Below are 16,795 nucleotides of genomic sequence, written 5' to 3' on the forward strand. Positions count from 1 at the left end.
AGGTTCAGGCTAATGCTTGAATCTGAGTCGGTAAAAGCGGCTATGAGAACACCACGGGCCAGGGACTGCCTGGGGCTAGAACATATTTTCTGGCTCGGCTCCAGATTTCCCGTGTTACTCACGTTACAGTTTCTACTCTTACTTCTTCAGCATGTGGTTTTCAACGAGGGTTGATCGTGCTCACCGATATTGATTGTAACCAGCAAACCCCGCTGCTGAACACTGAGCTTGTCAAAGCTTGTCAATCTGTAAAAATAAAGTCTTTGCATCTTGCAAGTGATGATTTATAGTATTTGTTGAGCCTGATCAATTTTCTGTTCCACTGTGACAGACAGTAAAGCTGTCCTGTCTTGTCTCATCTCATCTAATCTTATCTTAGAAACTGATTTAAATCCAGATTTAAGGCAGTAATTAAAGAAACTTTTCAAGAATAAAGTAGTGTGTAATGTACTGTTTAGGTGAACATTATAGACCAAAGAGAAGTCATTCATTCTTTTGAATTCTTTTGACATCTCCTAAAGCTAAACCCTGCTGATAACTGCTTTACATCCTAGACTCAACATGAGTCAAGTCATTTCCCTACTAAGGCAGGATGTCTTTTTACATATTGCACAGCCCAGGAGTTTTAAGAAAAAAAGAGCTAGCTTCCTGCCGACAACCAGCAAGTGACATTACCTCTTCCATTAAATTCAGGCACTGTACAGTAGCTTCATTCAGCTCAGTAAAGCTAACATAATTTCATGATGGCTTGGTCAGATTCTGGACTGAGAAATTGGAAAACAGTCGGACATCTGCAGTACAAATGACAAGGTATGTGAATGAAAGCTGACGTGAGACTCATCACCACCGGTAAATGTTTCACAAAGCTGTTCCAAAGCTATCGCTTTGGTATCCTAAATCTGATGTAAATTTGATTTCCAGTCTGCTACATTATTTCCAATCTGTGCCATTACAATCCCTGTTTAGTGTGGAAAACCATATTTCTAGAGCAATGGTAAAGTAAATGGAGCTTGTGTAGTGAACCTTTTTTTCTGATATGTTTGATATGTTTGTATATATTTTTTTTCCCCAATAGATGTCAAAATAATATGAACAACATCCGAAAACAAACTCTGCATCACCAAGTATAGGCACATGATATTCTGGGCTGTTGAAGGACCGAGGCTGGTAGGAGATGAGCAAGCAGGAATGTCATATGATAGGTCACATGCCACATACTGTAAAACTGTGATCACACCATCACAGATGTCATGATATGCCTGTACGTCACTGTTGCAAGGCAGGATGTGTACATCTTCATAAAATATGCTCAAAGAAGCCAGTTTAATAACATAAGAAAAGCATATTCTGGCGTTTATTATTTTGCAAATTTGTGCTGTTGATGATCATTATATCCGAACTGTAGATAAAGAATAGTAATCAACATTCAGTTATGTTTGGTGATTCATCTCTGCAACTAAACTGCTGTTTTCAGCTTGACATTTCACTGCATGGTTTAGATCTGTATATGAATCCAGGTAGTGAGAATTACATCCATCGATCAATAGACAGATAGATTGATAGATGCACAGATAGACACTTTATTGATCCCCAAAAGTGGAAATTATTTTAAGATGAAGCCAACCATTGATTATAGCATGGGTGTATTTGCACTTTTTTGTATGTTTTTTGAGTAAATCACTAATTTTAATTTTACTTGAGTTTTTTGGGTAAGCAATGTACTTAACAAAATTTTAAATCATGTCTTTTACAGAGTGCATTTTGTGGCCTAAGCTCAAGGAGGCATTCACATGAGGCATTCATGGAGCGCGTGAGCATACTTTCAGTTAACTATTTTTTACTTTTAAATACTTTCGAGGTGGTATTTACGCCAGTAATTTTACTTCAACTCAGATAAAATTTCAGAAAGTTAACAGCACTTGCTTGCTCGAGTAGGGCCTTCTAGTACTCTTTTCCACTCCTGGCTACTTATACTTGGCTTCTGACATGGCACTAAGTGAACGCGCTTCTCACGGATCGTTTTTTATGGGTTCATATGGCTTGTGCTACACGCTGCTGTTAATGCCACCAGCTGGGTATGTGACCAGTGCTGAAATACAGCACGGGACAGTGTGCTCGGTGACTGAACCCATCATAAAAATGATTAAAAGCAAGACACTACTTGGGGCATGTTCAGAGGGCTTGTCACTACCTGGGGGTTTGACAGCAGTAATGTGCATGTTCTGCTGTTGACGGTGGTGCGTTTGCTAAATTCGGATTATCATCGTCACGGTTCAGAGAATGTACTTCAATAGCGGTTACAAGTGGAGAAATAAATGAACAAATGAAGATGGATCAGGCAGTGTTGTGGTAAATATTAATTGATGATTAATGTATGTATCCTTATAAGAGACAGTAACTGATAGAAAGGAAGTAGCAAGACTATCACAAGTAGCACTATATCTCATGTAGACCACTACACACATATCTATAGCTGCATATATCCTTAATTATGAATATCAAAAAAATAATGCTAGCATCATCAACACATACATTGACACATGCATAATAAAGTCTGCATAAGCCCCAGTAGATCAAATCTTAGTAGGCCCATAATATTAGGGAAGTTTTCTACTGTGGTCTGAATAATAAAAAATAGAGGGAATTATTTGTCAGAGCACTTTTAAAACAAGACAGCTCAATTGTTTTTATGGGCAAATACCACATTCCAAGCTTTGCTACAGCAAAGCAGTGTTATCTATGGACTGAATGTTATGCCTGAATCGGCCTTAGGATAAGCATTGTGATAAAGACCGCAGCCAACTCTCCATTCTTAACATCTCTAACTAAGCCTGGTGCAGCTAGAGGAGAAGAGCAATAGACTTACCTCCAGTCCTCCCCTGATCCTCTTGAGTGGTGCCGCTTCCCAGTCTGATACTCGAGTGTTGCCTCCTTGGTCTACAAGCTAATAAATCCTACCAGGAATGCCAGTGATTCTGCAACAAGCTCCTACGTTCGCAGACGTGGTGCCTGCCAAGCAAGGGAATTGACTTTTTGTTTTTGGCTTAAACGACAACCCCCTGCATGGGGCGGAGGGAAAGCCAAGCTTGGGTACAAGTATCCCCGAGGGATAGCTCTGAATTTATTATTGAGTTAGCTACCAAATACTTGCTGTAGGTTCACATTTACAAATGTATGAGCTCCTTCAGGAGATGTAGCCTAATGTTAAATGCACCGAAATTTGTACAACAAATGCCACTCAAGTCAAGAATTCACATTTTATTTTTATGCACTTTGCAATCAGTCTCTGTCAGCATGAGTAACTCTTCCAAAGCCAAGAGTCACAAAAAAGAATAATACAAAAAAAAAAAAAAAAAATTGGATAGAGGATCAGTGCACAGCCAGCAACTGTTGTGTAAACTGTCGGTGGCAGACTGTGGGTATGAAGTGCCTGTCTGAACATGTATGCTTATATAAGCTTTGCATTATAACATTATAATTGTGTCAGCTCCCAGCTGTGACTGTACCCTTACCCTCAGAGAGCCACTCTGGATCCCTTCACATTCTATCTTTTCCAAGTCATTTTCACTTCATACATTTGGCAAGGCAGGACTTGTCAGAGAAAAACATGGACTCAGGTGTACTTCTGTATTCCTCTCAGACGCCTAAAGACATGAATATTTTGTGTATTCACATCGCTCATGTATTTTAACTGATGTTGTTTTTTTGTCAGCTTCATTGTAGGTTTGGAATGTTAAGACATTCATACTTACCTAGGGGCACTGAATACCAAATGCACAGCGAGAGGAATTTGTCATTTTGTAGTCACTATTCAGTGGTGACAGCAAAGTATGCTTGTGTTGACACTCTTATGATACTTCCAGAACAACAAAAAACATTATATTGATGTTTAGTTTAGACACCCTAATGACTCCACTTGTCACCATCTAAAAATACCATGTGTTTATTGGGTGTCCATGAGTGGTCTGGGATCGCAACTGTGTTAATGTAATCCTTGCATTACCCAATTATAAAACTGAAGAAATGTCATCCGCCTAGGATGTTTGCTCAGAAAGTGTAATTTGATTATTCTTCAGGACTTACAATAACATCACATGTTATCACTGTTTAATGATAGGAATTTTCACAAGTGACATTATGACTTTGGATAACAATAGTTAAATATGGCAACTCCAGTTCTATGATCGCAGGTGGGGCCCTCTAACCAGTCATATGCTCATTGTAGCACACAAATTTTTGCATGCACATTCTCAGCCAATCAGGATGAGCCTACTCAAAATTATGGCCTCAGCCAGTATATAAGGGGCTACAGTGCCTTGCAGAATAATCTTCTGGGGGTCTCTGCCTATGACCATAGTAACTAGCGTCACCAGTATTGCTACACCCTGCTGTGGCACAAAACTCCAATCCAGTTCAATTGGCAGGCACAGCCTGAGGACGGCCATGTAGGTCTTTACATCTCTGTCCATTCAACCCTTAAACCCAAGGCAAGATACTTTAACGCCACCATCAGAGGCAAGTTTTACTTTTACACAATATCGCCGTACTGCCATGAAATTTGCTAGGCATGTCGATGCTCCTCCTCCTCCTCACCAGATCGACCCCGACAGTTTTGGTGACCTCATTTCCTTAGTGCCACTCTCAGACCAAAATATTATATTTGCTACTTTTTAGTGATATCGGATATCTGAGGATATCCGATATCACCAAATCTAATTAGCAGATTGTACTGATATTTAGTGAATACATTGATTCTCCCCATAGGAAGGCTCCTGTTGATTTTGGTGACCCCATTTCTTTTCCTGCATATCACGCTTAGCCCAAAGTGTCAAATTTGATATTGCCATGAAATTTAGAAAGCACATTCCACTTAGAGGGTGGTCTTTGTCCGCTTTAGTGACCTCATAACCCTTCCTCTAGCATCAGCCTCAGGTCAAAATGTACCCCACTTTCCCTCTACTTGTATTCCCTTGCCAAGCACCAAGCCCGCAGGGCACCATATGGTGGAGAGCCCACGCTTTGTTTTAGACTTAACAACAAAATGTAAGTCATATTTAATCAATGTACACCACCAGCCATATATGGGAATAGTCTTATGCTGAAACCGCTTTGAATCTTTATTCAGAAATTGTGAGTATTTCAAAAACAAACAACAGCAGCTGAATTAATGCACTGAGAAAACAGTGACCAGTTAAAATTCAAGTTAAAAATCTTTTTTTTTTCCACAATGCATTTATTTTAGCTGTCAGTAACTGTTTTATTTTCACTGACGAGTAGTGTATGTACAGTCAATAATACTGCCCAACACTATCTATGAGCAGGGCCCAAGAGTGCATCTGACTTCATGTGACCCAAAAATGCTTCACCACATTTATGGACTTGTATCTTGGTGAGACTTCAGTGTTTAGGTAAAATGATCTCTTGTCATATATGTAGTATTTTATGGTGCTCATGAAGAACTGGCTTTCTAATCCTAATTGAGTATAGGTTTCTCTGAACAGAAGTTCCTAAAACACATGTTTAAACCTAAAATATATGCCTCGATAGTTAACAATGCCCATTATTGACATGATTTTGCAGTCATAATATCATATTTACACAAGGCTATTGAGTTTTTAAATACCTCGTAGAATACCAAGTTGAATTTGTCTCTGCTTTTGCTTGTGCAAGATGCCCTCGTGTCATCATCCTCAAATAGAGTGTCTGGCTGGATAACTTCCTGAGTACAAGTTGGTGCTACTTGTGTCATGTGTATGTACAGGTGGCAGAAAGGTTAATGTTGTAAACCTAAAGGTTGCAGGTCCATTGGAATTTAATTTGGCGTTTAACAACCTCATGGTAATGTATTGTGGATTTTATCAGCTGCTGTGGCCACATATGCAGTCAGGTGATTCTTATTTAATGCAAGCCTGAAATAATAGTTGTCCAGAAATAAATTGATGTCTTTCATTAGTCATAATACTAGGCCAGTCTAAAGATGAGGTGGGTGGCATCAGGCCATTAATATTGTCTACAGTAGCAAGGTGAGGAAATAAAACACACACACACAAGCACTGAAAGGGCATCTCTTGTGTTTCCATTCATCCTGTCTGAATTAGCCTTTCACCAGCAAGGAAAAAGGTAAGAAATTTGTTCATCTTTCTCTGGTATGTTCTCTGGATGTTTTTAGCATCAGAATTCTTATTTCATTGAGAGGAGCTGGCCGCCCACCTGTCCCATTTTATGTAGATTTTACTGCATAATGACAACCTTATGTATTTTTTCAATTTTATCAATTTAGAATGCACAGATAACAAGATTAACATATCATTGAAAATTGCTGTAATCACATCAGTTGATTTAATTCAAAATCAGCACTATGCCAGTATTTCTGTAAACAACAAAACTAATTTAACAATTTTGGCTAGTTCTGTTGTCAACTTTATGAGTGGACAGTGAGCCCTCCAGTGAACAGTTTTCAACTCCAAACGCTTGTCACAGAACAATCAACATTTAGAATCACTAATTGGAAAGCCATCTGTATCAATGCATTCAAAAACTAGCATATTTATTTTTCTTCTTGTCATAAAGATTTCTTCCTCAGGCCTATGGTATGCTGAAACTTTAAACCATGGCATATAGTTATTGTTGTCTTAGCAATGGCAGAGCTATGCTCAGTTTGAGCACGATTGATTGTGTGCTGCGGATATTTCAGGCCTTGTAATAAAAACTGAGCCTTGGCACAGGAGCTACGACTGTTCTCAGGCATGGGAAGCTGATACGAGAGGCTTGATGTTCTTGAAGGCATTTATTACAAGGGTCACCAAAGTCAGGAGCTATGAATGTTACCATGCCAAACAATGCTGAACAACTTGACTTTATACAACCCGACACCATTCAGTGTACATAGGCAAAGATATCCTGATCTGTTTGTAAGTTTTTTATGTAAATTGGAAAAAAAACACCTACAGTGTAGATGTCATTTATTTTTTGCTTTTACCAAATAGAGGAAAAAGTGTTTCTATCAAACACTAACACTATAGCCTGTATATGTAATACCCCTTTGTTGTAGATCACCACTTTGCTCTTACAAAAGAGGCATGTGAAAGGGAAAGCAAATGTCTGATTTATTGGCTTTTAAATGTCAAAACCTGGTTCATTAATGTCCCAGTAAAAAAAATTGCAGGGAAAACATATTTGGCTACTGGTAATATTAGTATGTCCTGGAACTTTAAGTGGGATGATGGACAAATGTGTGCAAGGGTACACTGTCATGCGCGTGAATTTTTATCATTTATGACTTTCCATAATTGACTCACAATATACTTTGAAAGCACACAACCACATGCTCACAGTAAAAGAGAAATGTGAAGCCTTGTGACAGTTGGCAAAACAAAAGCAGCACGTGTAAAATTACAGTGGGCCCCGTCAGGCATGACGGACACTTAAGAGCAGACATGAGCAGAGCTTTGTGGTAAATCGAAATAATGCTCATGTACTGTTAGCTGAAAATGTGACATATGTTACAACTTGATTTACTGAATTTGATGTAAAAGACTTGACATTTGATGATGTCTTAGGACCTAGAAACAGTAAAGTTATATAATAAAAAAAATGTTGTAGTGCTTTGGGCCTTGGTGGTTTATTCTGTTTGTAGTGAAGAGATAAGGGTGTATGTGTCCATTAACAAATATGGGACAAAAGGTAGCCCCTGCCTCCCTCAGTTAACTGACATCTTTGAAGACAAAAGTTTCACAACATTTCTCACAGTGAACTAACAGTGTAATAAATACAGGATTTATTTACACACATTTATTTAGTCTAGTATGATGATAAATGACACACACAGTAAACACCAGTCTGAACAAAGGTTATATTGTTAAGAATTGTCCATCAAGAAGTAACCTTGCTAAAATTGGGTAATTTCCAGTCCCACTCATCACATCTCAAGCAAGCAAACAAACAAACAAATCAATAAACATGTCTTGATGCAAAATTGACATATCACCAATCTTGAATCTCAGATTAACCTTATTGCCTTAGGCATCCAATAGGGAAGTTCAATCTGATCACAAATACAACAACATTTAATTAGAATCTGTCACTTAGGTTTTAGGTGCTTCTGGAAGTTCAAGTAGGATTGTTAGGCTTTTTTCCCTCTTTATTTCCATCCCTCCTTCTATCCTTCCTCCCTTCCCTCTGACTGTCTGTCTGTCTGTTCCTCCTTCATATTTATCTATCTATTTATCTATCGATACTGTCTGCCATTTTGTCCATCAATCTGTCTTCAGATTTGTATTTCTTTGAACATAAATACAAGAATTTATATAACCAGCACAAATGACATCGAGCTTCAGCTTGGAAAAGCTCTTTTACATTGCTCTTATTCTTGAATTTTGAATTCTTGAAATCTGAGGTCTTGGAAGTCTTGGGGAAGAATAATGGCATCACCTTAATCTGAAAGAGGAAAAAGGAGAGAAAAACGTTTGAACGTATAACCAGTGCGGTGATGTGTACCAGCCGTGCACAGTACAACTGTGTACGGGTGCTTTTACCTTTAACAGTGAGTTTAGTTGAACATTCCACTCTGCCCAAGGGGTTTTCTGCAGTGACAGTGTAGTCCCCATTGTCCTTGGACCCAACCCTGAGTATCACCATGGAGCACACCCCACAGGTATTAGTGATGTAGTAGTTGGTGTTGGTATTGAGACTGATGTTATTTCGGTACCAGGTAACATGGGGTCTGGGGTTTCCTGTCACAGCACAACTCATGTAGCACTCATAGGTTTCTGGGCTGGTGTGCATTCTTAGTGGAACGGAGAATGCTGGTGGTGTCTCAAAGCTGCAACCTTTGGACTCGGGTAAGGTCAAACTGAATTTTTCTGGAAAGGGAAAAAAGGAAATAAAAGTTAAAACCTGCATGATACCTAATGAAAAATACATTTGAAAAGCTTTCTGCTGTCTTCATTATGAATATCATAATACACAGCATTATTGTAAAAAACTTGCCAGTATCCCTCTTGCCTTTCAAGGTCTTATCTTCCCAACTGTCTCATTGTCTGTCAAATGCTCAACCTGTGTGCCAATTGAAGTTATTGTGTTCTCTTACTCATCCCATCCAGCCAATACATATTCTTTATGTGTCCACGGCACCTTTTAATTTTTTGTTTGTTGAATTTGGAACCTTTTTGCACTTTTTGCACAGGTCTGATTTCTGTACTTTACTTAAGACGTAAATAGACACTTTGCTTGATGTGACAATAAATTACTATATCTGGATCGGTCTACTTCAACGTGCCTTTCTTCCTCTCCACTTCCCAGGTTGCTGACTCAGAGGGTTTGGAAACCCCCATGTCATTTTTGGCATAGACTCTGAAGTGATACTGTCTGCCTGGCATGATATTTATGGCAGTAAATTTGTTATTGAAGAGACGGTCAGCCACAATTTGCCAAGTGCGTTTAACAGAGTCTCGCTTGGTGATCATGTAGTGCAGTCTGTCATCTCTCTTCTCATCTGGAGAGGGCATCCACGAAATCGTCACTGTTCCAGACACATTTTCTTCCAGGTCTACAGGGCCTGGAGGCTTGGGATCATCTACAACCAGGTAGGAGACATTCCACAAGAGGAATTATTTTTTAATTTTTTAAGTTTCAAGTTTTAAATTAATGCCAGAAAAGAAGGAATACCTGCACACTGAATCTGACTCCCTCTAAGCTTTACTTGTGCAGCCTCAATCCAAAGAATGTATAAACTGGCAAAGTCCGACTTTCTGCACAAGTTAAACTTACTGAGAACAAGATTCTATATGCTGGTATTCTTTCCTTTACTGACTTCTTTTTTATTTTACACTTGGGAGGAACATGAAATCTCTCCAAAGGAAGTAATCTCAAAGACAGAATTCATTTGCTTTCACTGTACCTGTGACTCGTATCTCAACGCTGAAGGTCTCCTGACCGACAAGGTTCTTAACAATGATTGTGTAGATCCCTGTGTCAGTGCGCTCTGCAGAGGGGATGATGAGCTGAGACGATATGTCTGAATTGCTCACTGTCACGTTCTTGGATACGGGCATGCTATCCTTGAGCCATGTAATTTTTGGTATAGGAGAGGCCTGCCAACAACAACAGATAGAAGGTGTAAGATCTGGGGTTATACTTTGTGTAGAGAATGTTTCTCTTTGTTTCTTTGTTTCTCTCTCTTTCTCTCTTTATGTCACTACATTCTCATGCGCTAATAATATACATACATAGAAATACAGAGAGGTGTGAAATTTGCCTTTTCTATTAAAAACAGGATGAGGTATTTTTTACATCCCTATGTTTGTAGAAGATTATTAACACTCAACCTCAAAGTTGATGTTGACTCTTGCAGAGTTCCCCGCTCTCACTACCATGAAACTCTTCATTTTGCGGTCGGTGAATCTAGGTCTCACTGTGACAATGTGAAAATGTGTAACAATGACAAATGTTGAGTATTTTATGGCAACATATATCTTGATAACTGTGAGATTTGACAGTTTCTTATGACTCACCTGGAGGAGGCATGGCAATGATGTAGTTGTCCAGTTCTTGAGGCTCACCATCTCCACCCTCATTGGTGGCAACTACTCTTACCCAGTACATGGCCATAGACTTTAGACCCATAATTGTATAGGAGGTCATAATGATAGCATTAGAGGTACAGCGACCCCACTCTGGATTTTCTGCTGGTCTGAGCTCCACAATGTATCCCTTGGCCTCATCTTGGACCCCTTCTTCCTCCTTGGGTTTGGTCCATTGCAGCGATAAAGTGGAATAGGTGGAGTCTGTCACCCTCAGGTCAATAACTTTACCCGGTGGCTCTGAAATTGTAAACAAAGCATTTAGCTCACGCTGGCTGTAACACTGCAATGATCGTAAATGCAATATCTACAATATCTGTTTTTGACTCAGAACTCACTCTTTGGATCTCTTGCGAATACAAATTCGGAAGGTGGACTTGGCTCTCCAGCACCGGAGATGTTGATAGCTGCCACCCGGAACTCGTACTCAATCCCCTCAACAACATCTTTCACTGCATATTTCTTGTCTGAAGAAGACATGAAATGGTTTAGTTAAGTATTTTTGGCACGTCTGTAATTTATGAAAGAAATAACATGTCAGAGGTCTGCATTTCAAATCCAACTTCTAACAAGTAGATAAACATGTTGAGCTTAGAATGAATCAATAATCGAGAAATGGTCATACCCCTAATAGGCTCATCAGGTGGGTTAACAGGGCCCCACAGGTTGCTTCCATTCTTCCGTTTCTCCAGGTTGTATCCCAAAATGTTGGTTCCTCCAGTGTTAGAAGGAGGAGACCAAGCAAGATTGATGCAGTCTTTGAAGGCACTAATAATTTTTGGGGCAGATGGGGGTCCAGGATATGCTAAAGAATGCAAACAAATGAATGAATGAAAATGAATGAAACAAAAAAAAAAAAAATTATGTAGTTTACTATCAGAGATGCTGTGAGTCATTAAAAAAGTGAACTTGCGAGAAGGCTCACCCTTTGTCCCTGCCTGAATATCATCTGTCTCCATCATTTCACTGATGCCTTGGTCAGTTTCAGCTCTGATGTGGTAACAGTACTTCCTGCCATGATCCACATCAGTGTCTCTGTATTTAGGCTCTGGACCAATTTGCCCCAGTTTCTTCCAACTGTTTCGGCCAATTTGCTGTCGTTCCATAATGTAGTTGGTAATAGGGCAACCACCGTTGTCTTTCGGAGGCCTCCATTTGAAATCAATGCAACTTGCTGAACTTTCAATAATTTCCACAGGGCCTTGGGGTGGTGTTGGTTTATCTGTCGTCAGACAAAGAGATAGAGCAACTGGTATGGTGGATGCAGTAACAGAGTGCTAAGTACTTATGATGCATTTGCTGTATATACAATGGAATGTATAACATGCTGTGTGCAAATCATTTTACTAACCCAGCACAATCAGCTGGGTGATTGCTTCAGTTGTTCCACATTCATTTTTAATCTTAATCTTTATTTCTCCTGAGGTTTTGCGCTGACACTTGGTTAGCAGGAGGCGGCTGTGTGTGGAAGACTTTTCAATCTTGACATTAGTATCCTCCAGCTGCTCCTCGCCCTCATTATACCACTGGATCTTCAGTGGTTCCCGGCCCACAAAGGACAACTTGAAAGTAGCATTTTGGCCAGTTTTGATAGTGACCGGCTTTGAGAACTCACTCAGGTCATCAGTGTTGATTCTGGGTGGATCTGGAAAAAACATACCTTATTTCAGATTGATATCTCAAAAGGATAGTTTGTTTCTACACTTTAACAGTGGCTGCGATTCTACTTTGCTCAAGTGTATGTGCATAACTCCATTTCAATTTCATTACCTTCAACATTTAGCACCGCCTCAGTTTTACGTCCATCAGCTTCAAATCTGTACTTTCCAGCATCTTCTTCTTTGCAGTTTTTGACAATTAGTTTGTGATAAGCCCCTTCTTTGACAAGACAGATATTATCTGATGCTGTTATCTGCAACACACACACACACACACACACACACACACACACACACACACGCACACACAGTAATTCTTTGAAGGTATAAGATAACATCAGTTACTTTATTCTAGCAGCAAATTATCTCCCTTACCTCTTTACCATCTTTGTACCAGACTCCATCACAATCCTCACTGCTTAGCTTGCAGACAAGCTCTGCGTCAGTACCAATGATAGCACTTACATCTGACAGTCCACTGGTGAAGTATACTCCTGGGTCTAAAGACAAACCATGTTTTTGTTTGGTGGTAACAGGAATATCTGAGCAGCAGTACTCATCGTTTAATTATTATGGAATGATGCATCTCACCAATAACTGTATCAGGGACTAGAGGGCCTGTTCGCACTCTTTTTCTCTTTTCTTGAACAGGAGCCTCCTCTTCCTCTGCCTCTTCACCCTTTTTCTCTTCTGCTTGCTCACCTTCGGGTGCTGGTTCTGGTGATTCTTCAGTTTGCTCAGTTGGTTCAGACCCATCTTCTGTAGGAGTTTTCTTTGTACTAGTTTTCTTTGTACTAGCTTTGACAGTTCTTTCTGCTTTAGCTGGTGCTTCTGCCGCAGCTGCTGCTGCTTCAGCCGCTGCAGCCTCAGCTGCTTCTGCAGCAGCAGCCGCTGCTGCTTCTGCCTCTGCCCTGACCTTTGCAACTAACTCATCTCTCTCCTTTTGTAACTTAGCCTGTTGCTCCTGAGCAATCTTCAACAGATCTGCTCCACCACCACCTGCTTGAGTTGTTCTGCGAGCTTTCTTTTTCCCACGCATGTTTGGATCATCGTCAGCTAGTAAAAAAAATACAGCATTGCTGTAAAGTTACACATTTTTTTTTTTAAATTGTGCTTTGCTTAAAAAAGATGCAGTTTAAAATATGTAAGCTATACCTTCAACCACAAGCCAGGCACTGCAGGATTTAAATCCAGCCGAAGCTGCATAAATTCCTTTGTCCAGTTGCAGGCAGTCCTTGACCACCAATCTATGAATCAACATGTCCTCTGACACAGTGATGTCATACTTGTCTCCTTGTTCTAGTGTGAGATTCTTTCCTGTCCATGTAATCTTTGTCATGGGATGTGAGAGGACACACTCAAAGACAGCGTCCTCTCTTTCCAGTGCCTTCACCTCTTGAATCTTGACCAAGAAGTCCACATTGGGAACTAGATGAGAGATAGAATTCATTTCAATCACTGTATTCGCCACTGTGGAGATGTGTAAACATCAGAGTACAATGAAGTGAATAATCTTACTTTTGAAGTCAGTTGAGAAGATCTTAACTCCATCAACTTCGACTTGGTATAAGCCAGCGTCCTCAGGGTTGACACCATTGATGCTAAACACAAATTTCTTGCCCACTTGCTTCAGTCCATGTTTTACCTCTGTGTCGGGACTAAAAGGAATCATAACTCCATCCTGTCCAAAAATATTAAATATGGTGTACTTAATATGGACTGTGCGTGTTTGTGAGAGAGAGACCGAGATGGATATCTTTAACAGAATTTTTGCCATAACTTTAAATGCTCCTCAATTGATAGAAAAGAAAAGAAAAATTGTGAGAAAGAAAATTTAAAATGATGTTCACCTTGTACAGGAAGACTTTGCTGGTAGGGTCTTTGAGTGACATTTCCAGTTCAAACTCCGCAGCCCCACTGGGTTTGAGTTCAATAGGCTTTAGGTTGCACAGTCTTTCAACAACCTGCAGTGATTGGAATCAGAAATTTTAAAGGTAGTCAACCGAAATACAGTCCACTAAAAGAAGTGTTTGCATTTCGTACATTATGTTATTGAATCTGTTATAAGATTTAAACTCACTGCTAGTTGTCCTCGTATTGACTGAATTTGAAGCATACCTTTTCTTGCTCCTCTTCCCTTTCTTTCTTTTTCTCATTCAGTTTCTTCAGCATCCAACGGAAATCAGTGACTCCAAATTGGGCACAGATGCTCTCATAATCTTTTTTCTCGGCACTCAACAAGAGTTCCCAAAACCTCTCATCAATTTCTCCTTCTTTGTTTTCTTCTTTGGCGTCAAGTTCAATTCTTCCGAAAAAAAAAAAAAAAAAAGAGAGAGAGAGAGAGAGTTAAAAAAATGTTTTATCCATCTTTGTTCTACTGGGGTGGAACCTCAGTGAAATAATACAATGACTCAAGTGATACATGACAAAACATTCTACTTACTTATTTTTTAAGGCCTTTTTGAAATCCTCAGGTGTCTCTCGGATAGCTGCATTGAAACCAGTTGCATGGTTATAATTTTCAGTCACTGACTCACATGGCATTGTTAGAAGTCAAATGTAGATTGTGTACCTGTTCGTGATTGTTGCATGGCCCTGCTCTTTTTGTAACCAACTAAATTGGGGCAAAAAAAGGGATAAAAGAAGTGAGTAGTACTGCATGGTAATAATCAGTTACAATACATGATGAATTAAAAATAATACATTTCCTCACCTTCAATAACATTGAGGGTAGCAGTGACAACAGCTTTTCCATATTCGTTGCTTGCAAAGCATTTGTAAGTGTCTGCCTGATCCACACATACATCTGGCATCTATGAAAACAGACTAAAATGATTATATTTTGGACGATTGCTCATTATTCTGATTTGTCTGATTTTATTGATTGATCATTTTTATTTTGAACCTTAGTTATTGAAAGAACATTCTTTTTCACAAAGTTCAGTGATCTCACCTGCAGTTGGTATTCACCAGAACTTGTATCAAAGGTCATTTTGTATCTTTCTGGATCATCAAGCTCTCCATTATTTCTCACCCACGTCACAGTTGGTTTTGGATTTCCACAGACTATTGCTCTGAAAATAGCCACTTTTCCTATAGAGAGGAAAACAAGAACAAGCCATTGCTTTAGACACATTTCAGCATCATTTTAATAAAGACATTATCATGTGTATTTTACCATACCTTCTTGAATAGTGAGAGCAATGGGTTTGCGAGTGAAATCTGGGGTGGTCATTCCTTCAGGTAATTCTTCCACAAACTGGGTAATCATAACCCCGGGCACCCTTGACCTCTTTTTGATTCGTACTGTCATGAAGTGAGATAAATTACATTCATGTGTGAATAACTTCATTCATTAAATGCAACAGAGTAAATACAACTTTATGTTAAGAGTGTGATGTGTTTCAATGATGTGTCTTCGACAGTAATTTATAATTAATGCTGTTATTTCAAAATGATATTCTCTTCTTTACTTACCCTGCCCTGGAGCTGTTGGCTCCTCATCCTTAGCTTTGCGTATCTTAAACATCTTGACCAAGACTGCTCCTCTGTTAATTAAAGAATATCACAATGTGAAACTTTAAGAGTAAAACTCTTAACATAACATAAACCACAAACCTTCAGTTCGTATGAAAGTCCTTTGTAATAAAGTACAACATGAAACATAGACTTCAGAATAGGGCTGGGAAATAAATTGATATTATATCAATATTGTTATTTAAGAGTAAATATCATCTGGCATTTTAGATATTGTGATATTGTCATATGACATGAGTGTTGTTTTTTTCGTGATTTTAAAGGTTGCGTTACACAGGAGGATTGGAATTTTCTTAACTTATTAGACTGTTGTAGCTGCTTTGTTATTTGCCCCTAGCTTCTTGGGCATCATATCCACATTACTAATGTTTGCTTATCAAAAATCTGTTGTGTAAATGCTTTCTGGAAGCACCACCAGTCCTCCCTACAATATTGTCTCAATATCAAGATATTCAGTCAAAAATATTGTGATATTTGATTTGATATTGCCCATATGTGGTTGTCATTTTGAGATTTGCTGCATTTCAAAAAAGTTTGCATTTGAAATCTCATCTCCTAACATGGAAACAAGTTCATTACTGGCATACTGATGCCAAAATATGCTGGACTTAGTAAGTCAGGTGACGCTATGGGCAGGACTTGACCGCTGTTTGAAACTAAGAGAATCCTCATCTGTCTGACATGCTGTTAATCTCTTCCAGACAGCCTGAATCAGCAATGGGTATCACTTACTCATAGCTTTGCTTTCACAGATGGATTTAGGTAGCATGCCTGTCTTTGGTATGAGACGTTGACACATTTTGAGTAAACCCAGTTGTTGGTGTGAGAGAAATGATATAACAGGACAGGTCCTGGTCCTGCAGTTTGAAGTAGTTGGCTAAATATTACGGCATACATCTTTTCTATTTTGTAAAGCAGGTTTTGGTGTAAAAGAAAGTGAGCACTTTGCATTCTATTGTTAAAATAAATCTGTTATTTTGATGAAAGTTACAGTTACTCTTAACTATAAAAGAAAGAAAC

General features: G+C 39.1%; 1 protein-coding gene across 1 annotated transcript; it reads right to left on the reverse strand.

Moving 5' to 3' along the window:
• Positions 1-8,397: 8,397 nt before the first annotated feature.
• On the reverse strand, positions 8,398-15,767 carry igfn1.3 (immunoglobulin like and fibronectin type III domain containing 1, tandem duplicate 3). Its single transcript, XM_030051502.1, has 24 exons — positions 15,716-15,767; positions 15,422-15,544; positions 15,192-15,331; positions 14,952-15,051; positions 14,811-14,852; positions 14,682-14,727; positions 14,357-14,543; positions 14,089-14,202; positions 13,757-13,919; positions 13,394-13,666; positions 13,113-13,294; positions 12,830-12,875; positions 12,614-12,738; positions 12,351-12,492; positions 11,932-12,225; positions 11,506-11,802; positions 11,206-11,385; positions 10,919-11,047; positions 10,512-10,820; positions 10,326-10,411; positions 9,899-10,091; positions 9,278-9,574; positions 8,535-8,861; positions 8,398-8,436 (listed from the first exon to the last, which is right to left on the reverse strand). Exons 1-24 carry the CDS (start codon positions 15,765-15,767, stop codon positions 8,432-8,434), a joined length of 3,852 nt encoding a protein of 1,283 aa, XP_029907362.1. The 3' UTR covers positions 8,398-8,431.
• Positions 15,768-16,795: the final 1,028 nt, after the last annotated feature.

This window comes from Myripristis murdjan, chromosome 5, assembly GCF_902150065.1.
Source record: "Myripristis murdjan chromosome 5, fMyrMur1.1, whole genome shotgun sequence".
In the NCBI taxonomy this organism is placed as follows: Eukaryota; Metazoa; Chordata; class Actinopteri; order Holocentriformes; family Holocentridae; genus Myripristis; species Myripristis murdjan.